Source organism: Cynocephalus volans, chromosome 9 (genome assembly GCF_027409185.1).
Source record: "Cynocephalus volans isolate mCynVol1 chromosome 9, mCynVol1.pri, whole genome shotgun sequence".
Lineage (NCBI taxonomy): Eukaryota > Metazoa > Chordata > Mammalia > Dermoptera > Cynocephalidae > Cynocephalus > Cynocephalus volans.
In genome coordinates this window covers 105,889,180-105,905,080 of record NC_084468.1, presented here as the reverse complement: position 1 = coordinate 105,905,080, position 15,901 = coordinate 105,889,180, and the positions used below count along the sequence as shown (strand labels likewise).

General features: G+C 36.8%; 1 protein-coding gene across 1 annotated transcript; it reads left to right on the top strand.

Annotated features, from left to right (window-relative positions):
• The first annotated feature begins 3,214 nt into the window (after nt 1-3,214).
• On the top strand, nt 3,215-12,143 carry NDNF (neuron derived neurotrophic factor). Its single transcript, XM_063107333.1, has 3 exons — nt 3,215-3,402; nt 9,042-9,166; nt 10,750-12,143. Exons 1-3 carry the CDS (start codon nt 3,215-3,217, stop codon nt 12,141-12,143), a joined length of 1,707 nt encoding a protein of 568 aa, XP_062963403.1.
• The last annotated feature ends 3,758 nt before the right edge of the window (nt 12,144-15,901 follow it).

Here is a 15,901-nt window from a genome sequence, read left to right as displayed (position 1 = left end):
ATTACGGGAGAGTAGCCTTGAGTTTAGGGCACCCAAGTCTTTAATAATGTGTAGTTTGCTCCAGAGGCTTTATCTTCCAACGCTGTTCAGTACACAAACATTCTTGAAAAGATAATGTGGAACGAAGCAGTCAGTGCTTCTGCTCCCAAGATATGCAAAAACAAACACAGATACCCATGGGGAATTGCCTCCTGACACTTACTCTGCATAATCCTATAATCTGAAATTGTTTACTAATATTAAACTGCTAAGTAGCTGATGTAGAGTATACACACTGATCAGATTTGACATATTTTTGAAGTCACCCATGATAAATAGCTTATATTTTTCACGTCATATGAGTAGTATTTACTATGGGACCTTACCTATCTAAGCCACAGTTCAGTCATTTTTACAGTGAAAAAGGTAATAGTGCCTACTTCACAGAGGTGTTGCTAGCATTAGATGAGATAATACATATTAAACACTTAGAAGAGTGCCTGGCACCAGCATCAAAATTCATCTTTCATAATTAGCTGATTTAATAAAGAGAATATTCTTCCCAAGGGCAGTTGAAGGTGCTAGGAGAATTCTTACCAATTATGACAAGCTATTCCTCTGACTCTGGGGCTGACCTAAATATCCCAAATATCCTGGGGCTTGGGGCAGCATGTCCTGCTGGAGTTGTACGGTGGCACTGTACAATTGACAGCTTTACAGGAAAATATGGAGCCTAATGAGCTAAGACTGCCCTTGAGTGGCTCTAGGACAAATATGTCTGCATCGCTCACACTTAAGTGCTACCTGGCATGTTTGCTGTAACCTTCGAACAAGTACAGAAAGCCAAATTTTAACCATTTCTGAAGAAACTTTTTTAAAAAATGGTTTGGCTTCTTCTGCTCTCACGTTTTGTGTGCTGAAATAATAAGTATTTCTGAACAGGGACAGAATATCAAATTCTATTCAGATTTTCCATTTCTGCTAGCTACTGGCAGAAAGGGAACAGAGAGGGACAGGGAGTGGTGAGCGGAGGTCCCCTCCAGTTGAGTCCACCATGTCCCTGTTTGTTTAGAATAGGTTAACTGAGTTTTTAGTTTGCTCCATCCTGCCATCTTTTGTACATATAACCCTTGTCTGCCAGCAGCAACTCATGTGAGCTCCCACTTACACCCCCAACTTCCCTTGAGTTTCTCCTTGACAATCGTAGGGACAGTTGATTTTATGAAGCTTAAAGAGTCCTGATCTTATTCCTAACCTGCTAGCTAGTTGGGAAGAAGAGTTTAGCATTCAGCCAGAGAATCATCATTTATTTTTAGAGTTTAAAGATCATCTATCCAAACCCTTCAGAAAACTCAGGGCCAGAGTGGTTAAGTGAATTGCCTAAGATCATACAGCTAGTTAGGAGCTGAAACTAAATGTCAAATGTCTTAGCTCTCAGTCAAGTTTTCTTTCAATTGCATAACAATTAAGAAATAAGGATGGGAAATAAGAGCTTCTTGTAAGAAGTTATTGTATCTTTCTTGAGAGATGTTATAAAGGATGACAGTTCGGTCTCTGCAGTCAGATCCACCTCGATTTGTATCCTTTCTCTTATATAATGGAGGTTTATTCTTGCATAAGAATATTACCTACTTCAGAGGATTATTGTGAGGACTAAATGTGGTAAGGCAGGAAGTAAACTTAACACAGAGCTTTGTGTGTAGTAACTCTCAATCACTGCACATATTTTGTATGGAAAACTGCAGAACACAGGGCAGAAAAAAATATTTGGAAAAAAGAAGTCGAATGAACTTTTTGAACAAGCGCACTGTGAAAAAACTATTTCTCATGTCCCCATTAAAAAAAAAAAAAGAAAAAGCTTATTTCTTGCCAAAAAATATTTTTAGTTGTCTAAATCTATTTTTAAAAGCTGCAAAGAATGATAAAATTAAAGTCAATGTTTAAATAGAGTTTAGTTATTCATACCTATGGTAATAGCTATTCAAAAATAAAATCGGCATTCACCTCATCTTGAATTATCAGAAATATTTGCATTTAGCTTTCTCACTATTTGAAGTACTTAAATGTATAAGCACTATATTGCTCTAATGCTTGAATTCCCTAATGTATGTTAAGCCAAAGAGGTAAGGGAAAACAATTTCTTACATAGTTCTTTCTATGAAAAAAAATTACATACCAAATCAAAAGGGGAAGCAAAGCCTTTTGCCAGCACTTGACATGTAAAAAACTTGCCTACTTGGGGCTTCTTGTTGGGAACACTGAGACACAGAGAAGACAGTGTCCTTGACAACATGCCTTCAGCAATGTGCAGTAGAGAATGATCCATAATTACTTCTAGGATCTTTGATGAAAGTTATTGACAAGTTCAAAATGTAGCTCAATGAGAATACTTACCTGGAGATAAACACAAATGGTCTAAATATGCAATTTTCCAAAGGTCTGCCTTGACCTGAGAGTGGGAATCCAAGCCCACTTTCCAATATGGTTGAGGTTTATCTGCAGACGTGTTTTGAAGAGTCTGGTAGTCTATACCAATTAGACATGAACAAATAACTCACCTTGTGATTTTGGACCAATTGCTTAACCTATAATGGAATTGAACTTCATAACCTCTAAAAATCTCTGATTTATTAAAATTTGATTTTGGAATAAGCATAATACCGTATGTGTATAATATGTATAATCCTTAGTCAAACTTTAAGGAAAAATAAACATAATTATACAGTGGTAATTTTCTGGCTCTCACTGGGTCTCTGTGACATGTTGAATGTAATAGTTCACTCATATCAGCACTTAGCAACTTGACTGCTGAGTAATGATTCCAATCAAGTTGTGGCATAATTTTATAACAGTTGAAAAAACTGACCCTAAATGACCATTTGAGTACAAGCTTTGAGACACTGATATAACATTATCTTCAATGACCATATTGGCTTCTACTGCAGTGAAGTGCAGATTTTCTCTGAGTATCCAAGAAAGTTAATGCACCAAGAGTTATTTTCATTTCATAATCTTTTTAATGTCTGAAATTCTGGTGAATTCATTTTCAACCTCATGAAATAGTTTGAAGGAAAAAAAGAGTCGCCTTCAAGATCCTGTGTGCATATCCAAAGTAAATGATACGTCTCTAAGTTTCCATCAAAATTAAACTAGCATTAATGCTTTAGAAAGCTTGTGACTTGCCTGGATGTCTGCCTGCAGAACTAATGTAAGCAATCGTTTCTGTTGTCCCAGGATGGTGCTGCTCCAGTGGTGTCTGCTGTGGCTGCTGTTACCACTCAGCTCAAGGACCCAGAAGTTACCCACTCGAGATGAGGAACTTTTCCAGATGCAGATCCGGGACAAAGCATTTTTTCATGATTCCTCAGTAATTCCAGATGGAGCTGAAATTAGCAGTTATCTCTTTAGAGACACACCTAAAAGGTATCCTCTCTACAGTACTTTCTTTACCAAAAAGCTCATAAAGGATGCCTCCAAAAAAGAAAATGACCTTATAGACTTAATTTAGATAATTTGCAAATCAACCTATGAACATCATTACCTGTTTTCTCTAAGTAAGAAAAAAAAAATAGCAATGCAACTTCCAGTCATTAAGTAGAGGCTGTTTGGTTCCTGCTGACTGATTTCCCTTTGGGTGAAGGAGGCAATCCTTGCATTTCTTACATTTTGGAATGATTATTTTCTTATTTTCAGTACAGTAGGAAATTTCTAAGAAAGATTCTGTAGGATTAAAATGAAATTAACTGAATATATATGATTCTTCAAGGGTTTGCATTAAGTTTTATAAGGATAATATTTCTTTAACAAATATGGACAGATCCTGAGAAAATCAAACCAAATGGTGATAAAAACTGACACTGTTCATTTACCTTTACTCCAGCAGCAACATATTGGGCTCACATAATGTTTCTAAATAGTTTGAACTTTAAAACATTATATATATATATCATATAAATAATATATAATAAACATTATATTTAAACTTATTTACTTTGCAGTGCTCAAACCTTTCTATACCTTTATAATTGTAGAACCCCTAGTTAATCTTTGAATAATTATATTAAAAAATAATTTCTTCTTTTAACCTGGGACACATTGGCATTCCAAAGGATAAAACCATCTCACATCAATAACTTTTTTTTCAAAGATTGAAGTATATCAGGTAAGTAGGTCATCTTTTCAGTTTTCGTCAGTAGTCTGGTCAGTCTGAATGACGGTAGGTGATCAGTTTTTCCTATTTTGACTAAAATGATCTATTGTTTAGGTATCATTTCAACACTACCTTAGTGAAATTATTTGAATGAATGCACTAGCCTAGGAACTGACTTGTGAGTAACATATAAAATAATTAGAAATCTTTGAAAGACGTTCATAAGCGTGAAAGCACAGAAGGGAAGGACGATTACACTGAAGGAAATTGCTGTCCTAGTTCTCACTCAGACTCAGTCTGTGAAAACAGGAAAGGGCGTAAAAGGCAGTACTAATACTTCAGATTAATCTCAAATATTAACTGAATTCTGAACACATTTTGCTTTTCATATAATTTTGTCCCTTGAAATTTTTGAGTGAAAAAGATCAAATCAATTATTTTTTTAGAAATTACTTTCATTTCCCAAATGCACTGTGCACTGCTTTCTTTGCAATATTCTTTAAACACAGCATTCCACGTTATGTACTCACATCACTTCACCAAACAAGTAGTTTATCCTCTTTGGTCTTCCAGTCTCTTAAAAATCAAATAAGTTTTGGTTCTAAGAGTTATCTTAAACATTACATTTTTTTCTTTTAAACAACATGTTTTTATTATGAGACATTACAGAACAATAAGTACATCCTCCTCCTCCTCTCCTTTTTATTTCTTTCATTTATGCATTCTTCATTTTTATTTTTTTCTCTGCAAATAATTATTGAGACCCTTAGTATCCACAATTGGATAAAATATTAACAATAGTAAAGAGTTGCAGCCACAAGTAGAAACATCATTTCTAGGGGTGAAATGCGCAGATGGTGAGCACACATGGGTGTTGTTGATATTCCAACTAAAGATGGAATTCCAGATAAAGTTGAGCAGCAGTGAATAAAAAAGACAACAAATTCATTAATTATTCTTGTGCTGATCCATAAATTCCAAAGGCTAAATGGTTCATGGTGTGTTTATCCCTGAGCTTTGGCATTATAATTTGGGGCCGTGTCCTTAGCTACGCATTCCATTTCTGTCTCCCTCACTAGCCAATAAGTACCTTGAACAAACAGATCAAATACGTACTGTGGTCTTGATTGCCACTCTCTTCTACAAGAGCTTTGTGCGTGGTAGACGACATGTGTATGTCAAATTGTTAAGTTTATTCAAATTATCATTTATCCCTAATATAAGTGCTTCCATATGAAAATGTTGATTTGGAGGGACTCCCTGCTGCTTTATATGTATAATGATTACTTTGTGGAATGCAAGAATTGTTTTATTTGTTATTGACCACCTATGGCTCGTACTTAAGTTACTAAGACACAGTTGCTTACTATGGCAAATAAGCTACTCACTTGTTTGTTTGAAATGAGAACAGAAGGTCACAGATGAACTTGAACATTGTTTCTTGCTTTGGCATCAGTTAGCTATGCTACCCACGTAAAAACCCAAACAAGATGTTCTGAACACTTTTTTACTCACATGCCAATTAAATTTTGTTGTACCTATTTCTTTGTAATACAGATAGGTTCATTTGTGTTTCTGTGGTCAAAACCTCCCATGCATCCTGGCCAAAGGAACAAAATTCTACTCTCCAAGAAGTAGACTGAATTGAAAATTAAGTCTTCTGACACCTCTCTTTGGGGGATCCTTATGGTACATAAAAACTTTCTATACAGTAAACAATTCAATCATGTGATCATTTGTCTAGGTGATTGCTTAACTTTATTCTTATGAGTGTTTGCTTTTGTAGGGTCTCCACTTTTTTTGTCCTCCCTTTTTCCAACCCCCATCCTTCATCTCCAAATTCATCTTTGAATGGTGAGGGGGGAAAGTACTCATGCTACCATTTTGATTTTGTAACTTCAGATAGAAACAGACTCCAAGTATACATATCCTCAGGCTAGAATAATAAGGTTGGTGTTAGGATTCTTGGGTTCCATCCATTAACTTAGTAATTCAGTCATTCAGAAAGATTTATCAAGTATCTACTCCATGCAGAAATCTGTGCTAAGTGCTTGGAATACAGTGATGGAGAAAATGAACCCTAAGTGGGCTCTTGTGTGGAAAATGACATTAACCAAAATAATAATACAAATATATACTTACTAATTGCAGTAAGTGCCCAAAATGAAGAGTATAGGACATGCTGACAGTATGAGAGAACCTGATTCAGAATGAGTCAGAAAAGACATCCCTGAAGAAGTTACATTTAAATACGAGTAGGGGCAGAGTGGCCCAAAGGCTCTCAGATAGGGTAGAGTTTGGAAAACTAGAGAAGTATCATGCAGTTCGTGCACAAAAATTTAAAGGGGTAGTGATATGAAAGACTGGTGAGGTAGGCAGAGGCCCCACCCCTGAGGACGTTATAGACTATGTGAATAATTAACGACTCTTCCCCAAAGGCTAAAATCTAAATCCGTGAAGGGCTCTAAGCTGGAAATCACACAATAGATTTCCTTTTTAAAGAGATTACTCTTGCAGCAATGTCAAAAATGATTTAGGGCTGGCCAGTTAGCCCAGTTGGTTAGAGCATGGTGTTATCACACCAAGGACAAGGGTTTGGATCCCCATACCCGCCAGCCACCAAAAAAACAAACAACAAAAAAAGAGGATGTATAGGAAACAGTTATTTATTGATTTATTCAATAAATATGTACTGAGAATTATTTTAGTCTTTGAGTCTACATCAATGAACCAAATACCCCACCCTCTCATAGCGTTCATTCTAATTGAGGGAGATGGGGGAAAAAAAAAGTAAATAAGGTAGTGATGGGTGCTTTGAAGAAAAATGGAGTGAAAGAGAGCTTCATGGTTAGGAAGGTGATATTTTACATAAGGAGTCAGAGTGGGGCCAGGATGAGATGGTGCTTGAATAGAGAACTGAAGGAAGTGACTGAACAGGCAAGGCCACTGTCTAGAGAAAGAGCAGCTCAAGGGAAGCTACAGTGTGCAGAGGCCCTGAGGCAAGAGTTTACATATATGTTCCAAAGACAGCAAGGAGCTGAATGAAGGAGGGAGAAAATAAGAAGAGTTTAGAGATGTGGATGGGGGGCTAAACATGAAGGAACTCGTAAGACATTGCAAGTTCTGTGGCTATTACCTTGAATGAAACAAGAAGCTCTTGGAGGGTTTTGACCAAAGGGATGAGGCATGTTCCACATGGGTTTACAAGGATCACTCTGCCTGGAGGAGGGTCGAAGCAGGAAGACCAGTCAGGAGGCTGTTGCAATGCTCAGGCAAGAGATGACAGTGGCTTGGATGACAGTGGCATGGATCAGGTAGAGTGGAACAAAGTGATAGTTCTGGATATATTATAAAAGTGGAGCTAGAAGTGTCTGCTGATTCATTATATGCAGAGTGGAAGAGAAACTGTCAAGAATGACTCGAAAATGTTTGTCCTGAGCAACTGGAAGGTTAGAGTTGTCATGTACTGAGAAGGGGTAGACTACAGAAGCTGATTTGGGGGAGAAAATCAGAAATTTGGATTAGATAACTTAAGTTTGAAATTCCCTTAATATCTAAGTGAAGATGGCAAAAAAGAAAAAAAAGTAAAAGTTGTATCTGGATTTTAGGCAAAAGTTCAGGCTGAAGATTTAAATTTGGGAGATGTTAACATGCAAGAGCCATGAGCCTGGGTGAAGTCACACAGGAAGTGAGCCTGGGTAAAAACGAAATGTCCAAGCAAAGACCTGTGGCTCACTCCAGAGGTGAGGGGTTGGTGAGGTGAGAAGGAACCAGCAGGGGAGACTGGTGGGGCAGAAGGCTATGGTGGTCAGTTTGGACAGCATGTTGGATGTGAATATGGAGAGAACAGGGAGGCAAGAGATTCCCCAGAAGTACAATCTACAGGAGGTAAAACCTGCTTTTGTTTGCCATGGAACCAGTGAGCAACTCTGGTCTTGCTAGAGCTGAAACCACAGCTTCCTCATTTGCAAGATTACAGGCTTTGAAAGATAATTAAATGAAACTTTGTAAGTCATTTGGAGTAGGACTATATATAGCATTTTTATAGTAAAGCAATATTTTTACTGTCCTAAAAAAGTCTTTTGAGGCATCATAAAAAAAGTCTGAGGGGAAAGCATAGAGCAAGAATGTTTTGATTTTTAAAAATTTTTGTTTTAAAATCATTAGCTTATTAACTGAACAGAAAATCTTAGTGAAAGAGAAATGATAAATGTGCCTTTCCACTGACTGACACAGTGATCTTTATTTTTTAAAAATCTTTCTCAAATGGTGATTAGATATCTCTCTCAAAAAAAGATATGGAACAGTACAGCTGTGAATAAAAGTCACGAATGAAAAAATGTGAATATAGTATTTTTTTTTCCTTAATTTTATTTTGTTGATATACAATGTGGTCGATTATTGTGGAATATAGTATTATTTTGCCAGAGACCAACATACATGTTAGAACTAGCTTGCTGTGGAAATGATGTTCTGAAATAGTTGGTGACTGTGTCAGAGTGCCCTCAGGGTAATGTACAAATTTATTAGCAAATTCAGGGAAAACTCAACACCTGTAGGGCAGCAAACCTGGAAATTCTTCTTGGTTGTCTTATTTTGCAATGGTAGGACCTATGTTAAATTACACTCAGACACAGGGAAGTGCTGATTTTTAATTCAAAATATTTTTGATTTAGAGTTTTTTATTATTTCACACTGTTCTGGTTGCAGAACTTGGGGCTATTGGACTTGAACAGTTAATGCTATATCATGTTTTCTGTTAAATAACCAGTTTTATTCTCTGCTAAGTGAACAGAAAATGAACTTTTTATGAAAATTTTATAAAAATGAAAACTAAGTGATTTTTCCAGTAAGTCTTGCTTGTAAGTGTTAGAACGAATTATCACAGTCTGAATGGTCCCCTTTCCCACAGGTATTTCTTTGTGGTTGAAGAAGACAACACTCCATTGTCAGTCACTGTGACTCCCTGTGATGCGCCTTTGGAGTGGAAGCTGAGCCTTCAAGAACTACCAGAGGAGACAAGTGGGGAATGCTCAGGTACACAGCAGGACAGGTCTGGCCCCAGACCTCTGAGTGGATCCTTAAAAGCCCTCTGAAACATACAACTTTCTGTTAGTAAGAAAAAACAGCATGAATGCAAAGGAGAAGCTGGAGATTTTGAGATGGAGCTGAGAGAGATGGGGGGATGCCATCGGATGACACTGATCTTGGTAAAATAAAAAGTTAGGTGAGACAGGTGGGGTGACTGAAAGACTGAGGAGAAGGGGAGAGGTTTGGACTAGCCTCTTAGCTGAGGTTTGCAATCTTACTTGAACATTCAAATCATGTAGGAGTCTTTTAATGGCTGTAGGGTGTGGTCTGGACATTGGGACTTTCAAACACGTCCCACCATCCTTCTCCACCTCACACCCCCATGACGAAAAGGAAGACAGTAGGAGGAGTGGACCAGGCATTTAGATAAGATGCAGATGATAAAAAGCAAATAACAAGATACAGGGGACATGAGAAGAGCCTGTGTGGGGCCCTAGAGTGATGCGGCTCCCTTTAAGGGACGAGGGCATCAGAGATGAAAGGTGAAGGCTTGACATGACATGCGAAGGATGCTAGCATGCTACAGTACTTAATGACGAACGAATATCATAATTAGGAAAATATGGGAAGTGCATATAGGGAGTGATGAGACAGAGATATAGAAAATGAGTTCTGATATTAATTGTATTCTTCCCATGGTTTGGGAATATGAAATTCTACATACCTCACTTTCAACCTGCAGTGATGAGCTGGAAAATGTTCCTTCCCACTCTGGCCACCTAGTCCTTCACTAGGTCCTGGACACTCATCCACACGCTGACATCTGTATGACACCTGATATTGATAGTAGCAAAAGACGGAAAAAATTAGTTTAGTTACAGTACTTTCCATGTATTATTTCTGAGAACATATGTATTCTACCCACTGAACATTAGGTACTTTTACTGGTGCTTTATATTCTGTATTTTAATCATATTGTCCAGTCCTATTAACAACCGTGAAGTTAGTGAAATGGCTGGCCATCAAAATGTAAACTGATAGAATTGTTTTGGTAAGCAGATTGACAGTCAGGATCAGCAATTTCTAAAAAGTTCACAGTCTTAGACCTAAAAATTTCACTAATTGGATTCTATCCTGAAGAAATAATATAAATTCAGAAAAACCTTACACATATATAAGAGCATTATTTTTAATGGTCAAAAACTGACCATCAGTATTATTTTTATGATATAATTTTAAATGAGAAAAACAGGATTCATAAAACGGAGGGTTGTCTAGGTACATATATGCATGAGAATAAACATTAAGTTGCAGAAAAAAATGAGAGAGAATAATATCAATTGCACAGAAATGTGTAAAGGAAAAGACTAGATGAAAATAAACCAATGTATTAATAAAGGACCATCTGTGGATAATTAACAGATGATTTTTAATCTCATTATTTTTCTCTATTTCCTATTTTTCTGCTATGAATATATATTGTTTTTATAATAGAGGAAAAATAAGATAAAGTTAAAAACACAATTTCGGGTTGGCAAGCCGCTCTGTGTGCCCTCACCTGTAGCCTGTGCTTCTCTTGTATCTTCTAGGTGAGCCTGAGCCCCTTGAGCAGCAGAAGCAGCAGATCATTAATGAGGAAGGCACAGAGTTATTCTCCTACAAAGGCAATGATGTTGAGTATTTTATATCTTCCAGTTCTCCATCTGGTTTATATCAGTTGGAACTTGTTTCAACAGAGAAAGACACACATTTCAAAGTCTATGCCACCACAACTCCAGAGTCTGATCAGCCATACCCTGAATTACCCTATGACCCAAGAGTAGATGTCACCTCCCTGGGACGCACCACGGTCACCTTGGCCTGGAAGCCGAGCCCCACAGCCTCTTTGCTGAAACAACCCATCCAGTACTGCGTGGTCATCAACAAAGAGCACAATTTCAAAAGTCTCTGTGCAGTGGAAGCAAAACTGGGTGCAGATGATGCTTTTATGATGGCACCAAAGCCTGGTCTGGACTTTAGCCCCTTTGACTTTGCCCACTTTGGATTTCCTTCAGATAATTCAGGTAAAGAACGCGGCTTCCTAGCAAAGCCTTCTCCAAAACTGGGGCGTCACGTCTACTCAAGACCCAAAGTGGACATTCAGAAAATCTGCATAGGAAACAAGAACATCTTCACCGTCTCTGATCTGAAACCCGACACGCAGTACTACTTTGACGTCTTTGTGGTTAACAGCAACAGCAACATGAGCACTGCTTATGTAGGGACTTTCGCCAGGACCAAGGAAGAAGCTAAACAGAAGACAGTTGAGCTAAAAGATGGGAAAGTGACAGATGTATTTGTTAAAAGGAAGGGAGCAAAGTTTCTACGGTTCGCTCCAGTCTCTTCTCACCAAAAAGTCACCTTCTTTATTCACTCTTGTTTGGATGCTGTCCAAATCCAAGTGAGAAGAGATGGGAAACTTCTTCTGTCTCAGAATGTGGAGGGCATTCGGCAGTTTCAAGTTAGAGGAAAACCTAAAGCAAAATATCTCATTCGACTGAAAGGAAACAAGAAAGGAGCATCTATGTTAAAAATACTGGCCACCACAAGGCCCAGTAAGCAGTCCTTTCCTTCTCTTCCTGAAGACACAAGAATCAAAGTCTTTGACAAGCTCCGGACCTGTTCTTCAGCCACCGTGGCTTGGCTAGGCACTCAGGAAAGAAACAAGTTTTGCATCTACAAAAAAGAAGTGGATGATAACTACAATGAAGACCTGAAGAAAAGAGAGCAAAACCAATGCCTAGGACCAGATACAAGGAAGAAATCAGAAAAGGTCCTCTGTAAATATTTCCACAGTCAAAACTTACAGAAAGCAGTGACCACAGAAACAATTAAAGGTCTTCAGCCTGGCAAATCTTACCTGCTGGATGTTTATGTCATAGGACATGGGGGACACTCTGTGAAGTATCAGAGTAAGGTTGTGAAGACCAGGAAGTTCTGTTAGTTACCTTGTAGAGAGATGTATTACCTAGAACTGCAGGCGGGACATTGAATCACTTTATGTGTAAACTGACTACTCCCACAGCTGAGAGAAGTTGTGACCTGTACTTGTACTGTGGAAGGAGGGATATCAGCAAGAATATATTGATGTTTATATATGTGACTGTCACAGGAGACTTGTTCTAGGGTGCCCCCGTTTACCTGGTGTGCATCTGATGCCGGTTGCTGTCAAAGATGGAGGAAGTATTGAAGGAACTGCCATCCCTTGCTTTGACCACTGCATGAACTGCTTCTAAATTATTTTATTACCTAAAAATTTTAAATATGCCATTCATTGCACACATTCACAAATGCAAACCATCCCTCTCTTAGAAGCTAGGATATATATAAATTATTTTATAAAGTCTTGTTTTAAATGTCAGTGTTTCTTTGATTGTAAACTATTAAGTTTTTTTCTTGTTAAAGTACAGATCTAATCTAAGTATTATCAAGTGGACAGCCCTCTAGTCAGTTATATTGCTATTGTAAATTCTTATTTGTTGAGTAAAATGTTTAAGTACTGTATGTATCTCATGTACAAAGTTGACATACATTATATTCATGTATATAAAATTAAAGATATTAGATTATATACTGTTCATTTTCCCAAGCAGCTACCTTGGTGTATTCAATTTCTAATCTGTTCTTAAAACAGCACCTTTCTATAATTTGACACCAAAACCTACCCTTTTTTTATAGTTTAAAAAAGGTGATACATCACTCCAAAGTTACTATGGTGTTAGAAACAGTTATTAAAATTTGTATTTTGACACTGAATAGGATCCAACTGTTGTGAGAGTTGAGAGTTACAATAGTCTTGTTTTAAAAGAATAAGGCAATACTCGGTAAGTATTCAATGAATTATCCTTAACAACCTAAAATATATCACATTTTAAGCATTTATTTTTAGTACAAAGTTAAAATATTCCAAGTATTTTCATCTAGTTGAATATTAGCAAAATAATTATTTTAATCTCTAGCTAGAGCAACTTAGCAACTAACAATTGGGACTTTTGTTAGTTAGAAGAAAATACGAAAGCTGCTGTTTTATAACATTAACAAACTACTAATGGTCTGACTTTTCATGGATTTTTTTAAAAAGCAGTTTAGGTGTAGGATACAATTTAGGCAAATAGTAACAGAAACCATTTATCAGAGAATGTGTCCAGAGGGCAGTTTTAGGTAGTGTCATTCTCCACAGGTTCTATACATAAATCATGAGGTGCCATGAGAGCACAGGACCGGGATCCAGAAAAGTCTGGAATTTACAATCACCTAAAACAATATGACTTTAGTAAAATCTGTTAGCTCCCATCTTCTCCTTTTCCCATCTATAAAATTAGGTGTTGATAGGTTTGGATAAGATGAGATTGTTAGATACCTTCTATCATAAGAGGTTGTCTTTTGTAGAATTCTATGTATGATTCTAAATTATAAAGTGCTGTGATTACAAGTGGGGACTTGTAATAATCATTTAGCCTCTACATTGTCCCCTTCATGCTGATAAAACTTTTATATACATGGTGGCCATTCACAAGTAGCATTCCTGTGGAGTATAGAATCGCTACGGCTGAGGTAGTCTAAGTGGTGGTCCTTATGAAATGTACTCTGCTCACTTTCAGAGAAAATATTCCCCTTAAAAAACATGTCATGCAATTCCTCAGTGCTAAGATATCCAAAAAGAATTGACCACATCTGAACAAAACAGTAATGACACCTGAAGGAATTTTTAAAAGAGAGAACATGTACCCAATGGTCATGCAACTACCCATGTTAGAAGGAGAGAGTTTAAAATTGACAGCACAGAGTTACACCCTAAGAGTAACTAAGAGTAACTCAGAGTTATATCCTAAGTTATTGATTGTGGTGCCTTTAAAGGAGAATCAGCTTTTTCCTATCATTCGCATATACATTTTTACAGAGCAATGTGCCAAATGGGACTATAGAGTTATTGCAGCTTCTGAAGGTGACAGACTTAACTTTCAGATATTGCTTAATGCCTGGGAACCCTGGGAATCAGGCCAAGTCAATATAACCAAGCTTTTACTTTTCAGCCAGCTGTGATGGTGGTTTCTACATAGTCTGGATAAATCCAAAAATTCTTTCATGGCCTCAGTGAAATTTGCCATTTTAAAATTATAGGAAAATGAAATACACATTGTTAAACTTCTATCATTCATAAAGAAAGGGAGAAACCTGTTAAAAATCAAGCTCTTATTTACTAATGTGTTTAGATTTTAGAAGCATTCAGTTAAACTGGGCAGAAGAAAGAAAAACTTGTTCTTAAATAAAAAAAGAACTAGAATGTAGCTAATATAAAAGCACCACCTCGTATGAATTAAGCTCCAAAATAACTGTATTGAGAGCATTTAGAATCCTAAATATAGTCACACATCATTGAGGAGGGAGGAATGTTTGAGGACAATTAGTCCTCTGTCTTTATCATACTGAAATTTCTTTTTCAGGTGCAAAAAAGAAATTAAAGACCAGAGAAATAAGAATAAACTAAAAAGTTCTTAGAGTCAAAACAGCTAAGTAGTGGGCATTGCCCAGACTCCAAAATCCTAAGCAGAATATAAATCACCAATTTGTACTTTAAAAAGTTATTTGTGGATCATTTTCCAAAAAGAAATAAACTTTTTGTGTCATTTATGGTTTCAAGGAAAATTTCTCTTCAAGACCATTTCAGATTTTCTTAGGAATGTGTGTGTTATCTATTACTGATGACTTCTTGTAAGGAAAAAAACCTTCTAAGGAAAAAATATTTACAGTCCTTTTGTTACTTTTAGAGACAAAAAGTATTTCTAATCTAGGTTTGCATGCACACAAACTTGATCATTAGTCAATTGCTTAATGAAAGCCTTGTTTTTTTTAAATCTAAAACTATTCATGATCTATTAAAAAATTATAGCAGATTATTTTCTTAGTTAAGTTACTTTATAATCGAGGTCTACATTAATTTTTTAAACATACATTAAAGGATTAGTGCTGAAAAGATATATGCATTCCCTATTTTTGTTACTCAGAACACATTTGAAAAAAAAAAAAAAACACATTTGAAAAAATAACTTCAGTACCCTTAAGAGCCAAATGAAAAGACTTCTATTAAAAAAAAATCACATAGATGAACTTTAGAGTTTGCAAAAGGCTTAATGATTCTTAATGATTGATGGGGGGGGGGACAGAGAGGGGATCCAGACATTGTGAATGAAACCACAAGTACATGTGCACACAAACACACTTTTGTATACAATTCAAGGGAATTGATGGACCTGAAACCAATTCAGGATCACTTCCAATACTTTACCATCCTCTTCTAGGAATCATCTAGTTCAACTATCCCAATTTACAGATGAACACACTGAGGCCCAATTAAGACAAGAACCCAGATTCTTTTACTCTGAGTCTAACATTCACCCAGTACTTCATTTTAAGTACTTCACTCCAGAAAACATATAACAATTCACCCAGAATATATTTCTTTGTCTTTATTCACTGGCCAACTTCAAAACAAAACACAAACTAGCATCTAACTTGGAGAACAAGGTCATTTGGAGCATCTACAGCCACTTCCTCCCCCATTTTGAGATGGTGTGACAAAGAAAAAATCAGCTGGAAACTTGCCCTTTTGTTCTCTCCCCAGGACCAAGCAGAGTGACACTGCCAGGCTTCAGCTGTCCTTTGTCTGTAGTTGTCCAAAAGGCCTGGGAGGCATCAGGGCAC

What these genes read in the sequence shown, in the direction of transcription:
- NDNF (XM_063107333.1), top strand. Translation starts at nt 3,215, where the DNA reads ATGGTGCTGCTCCAGTGGTGTCTGCTGTGGCTGCTGTTACCACTCAGC. An exon ending in TTTAGAGACACACCTAAAAG is followed by an intron (nt 3,403 to 9,041) that starts GTATCCTCTCTA and finishes CCTTTCCCACAG; the next exon opens with GTATTTCTTTGTGGTTGAAG. An exon ending in GACAAGTGGGGAATGCTCAG is followed by an intron (nt 9,167 to 10,749) that starts GTACACAGCAGG and finishes TGTATCTTCTAG; the next exon opens with GTGAGCCTGAGCCCCTTGAG.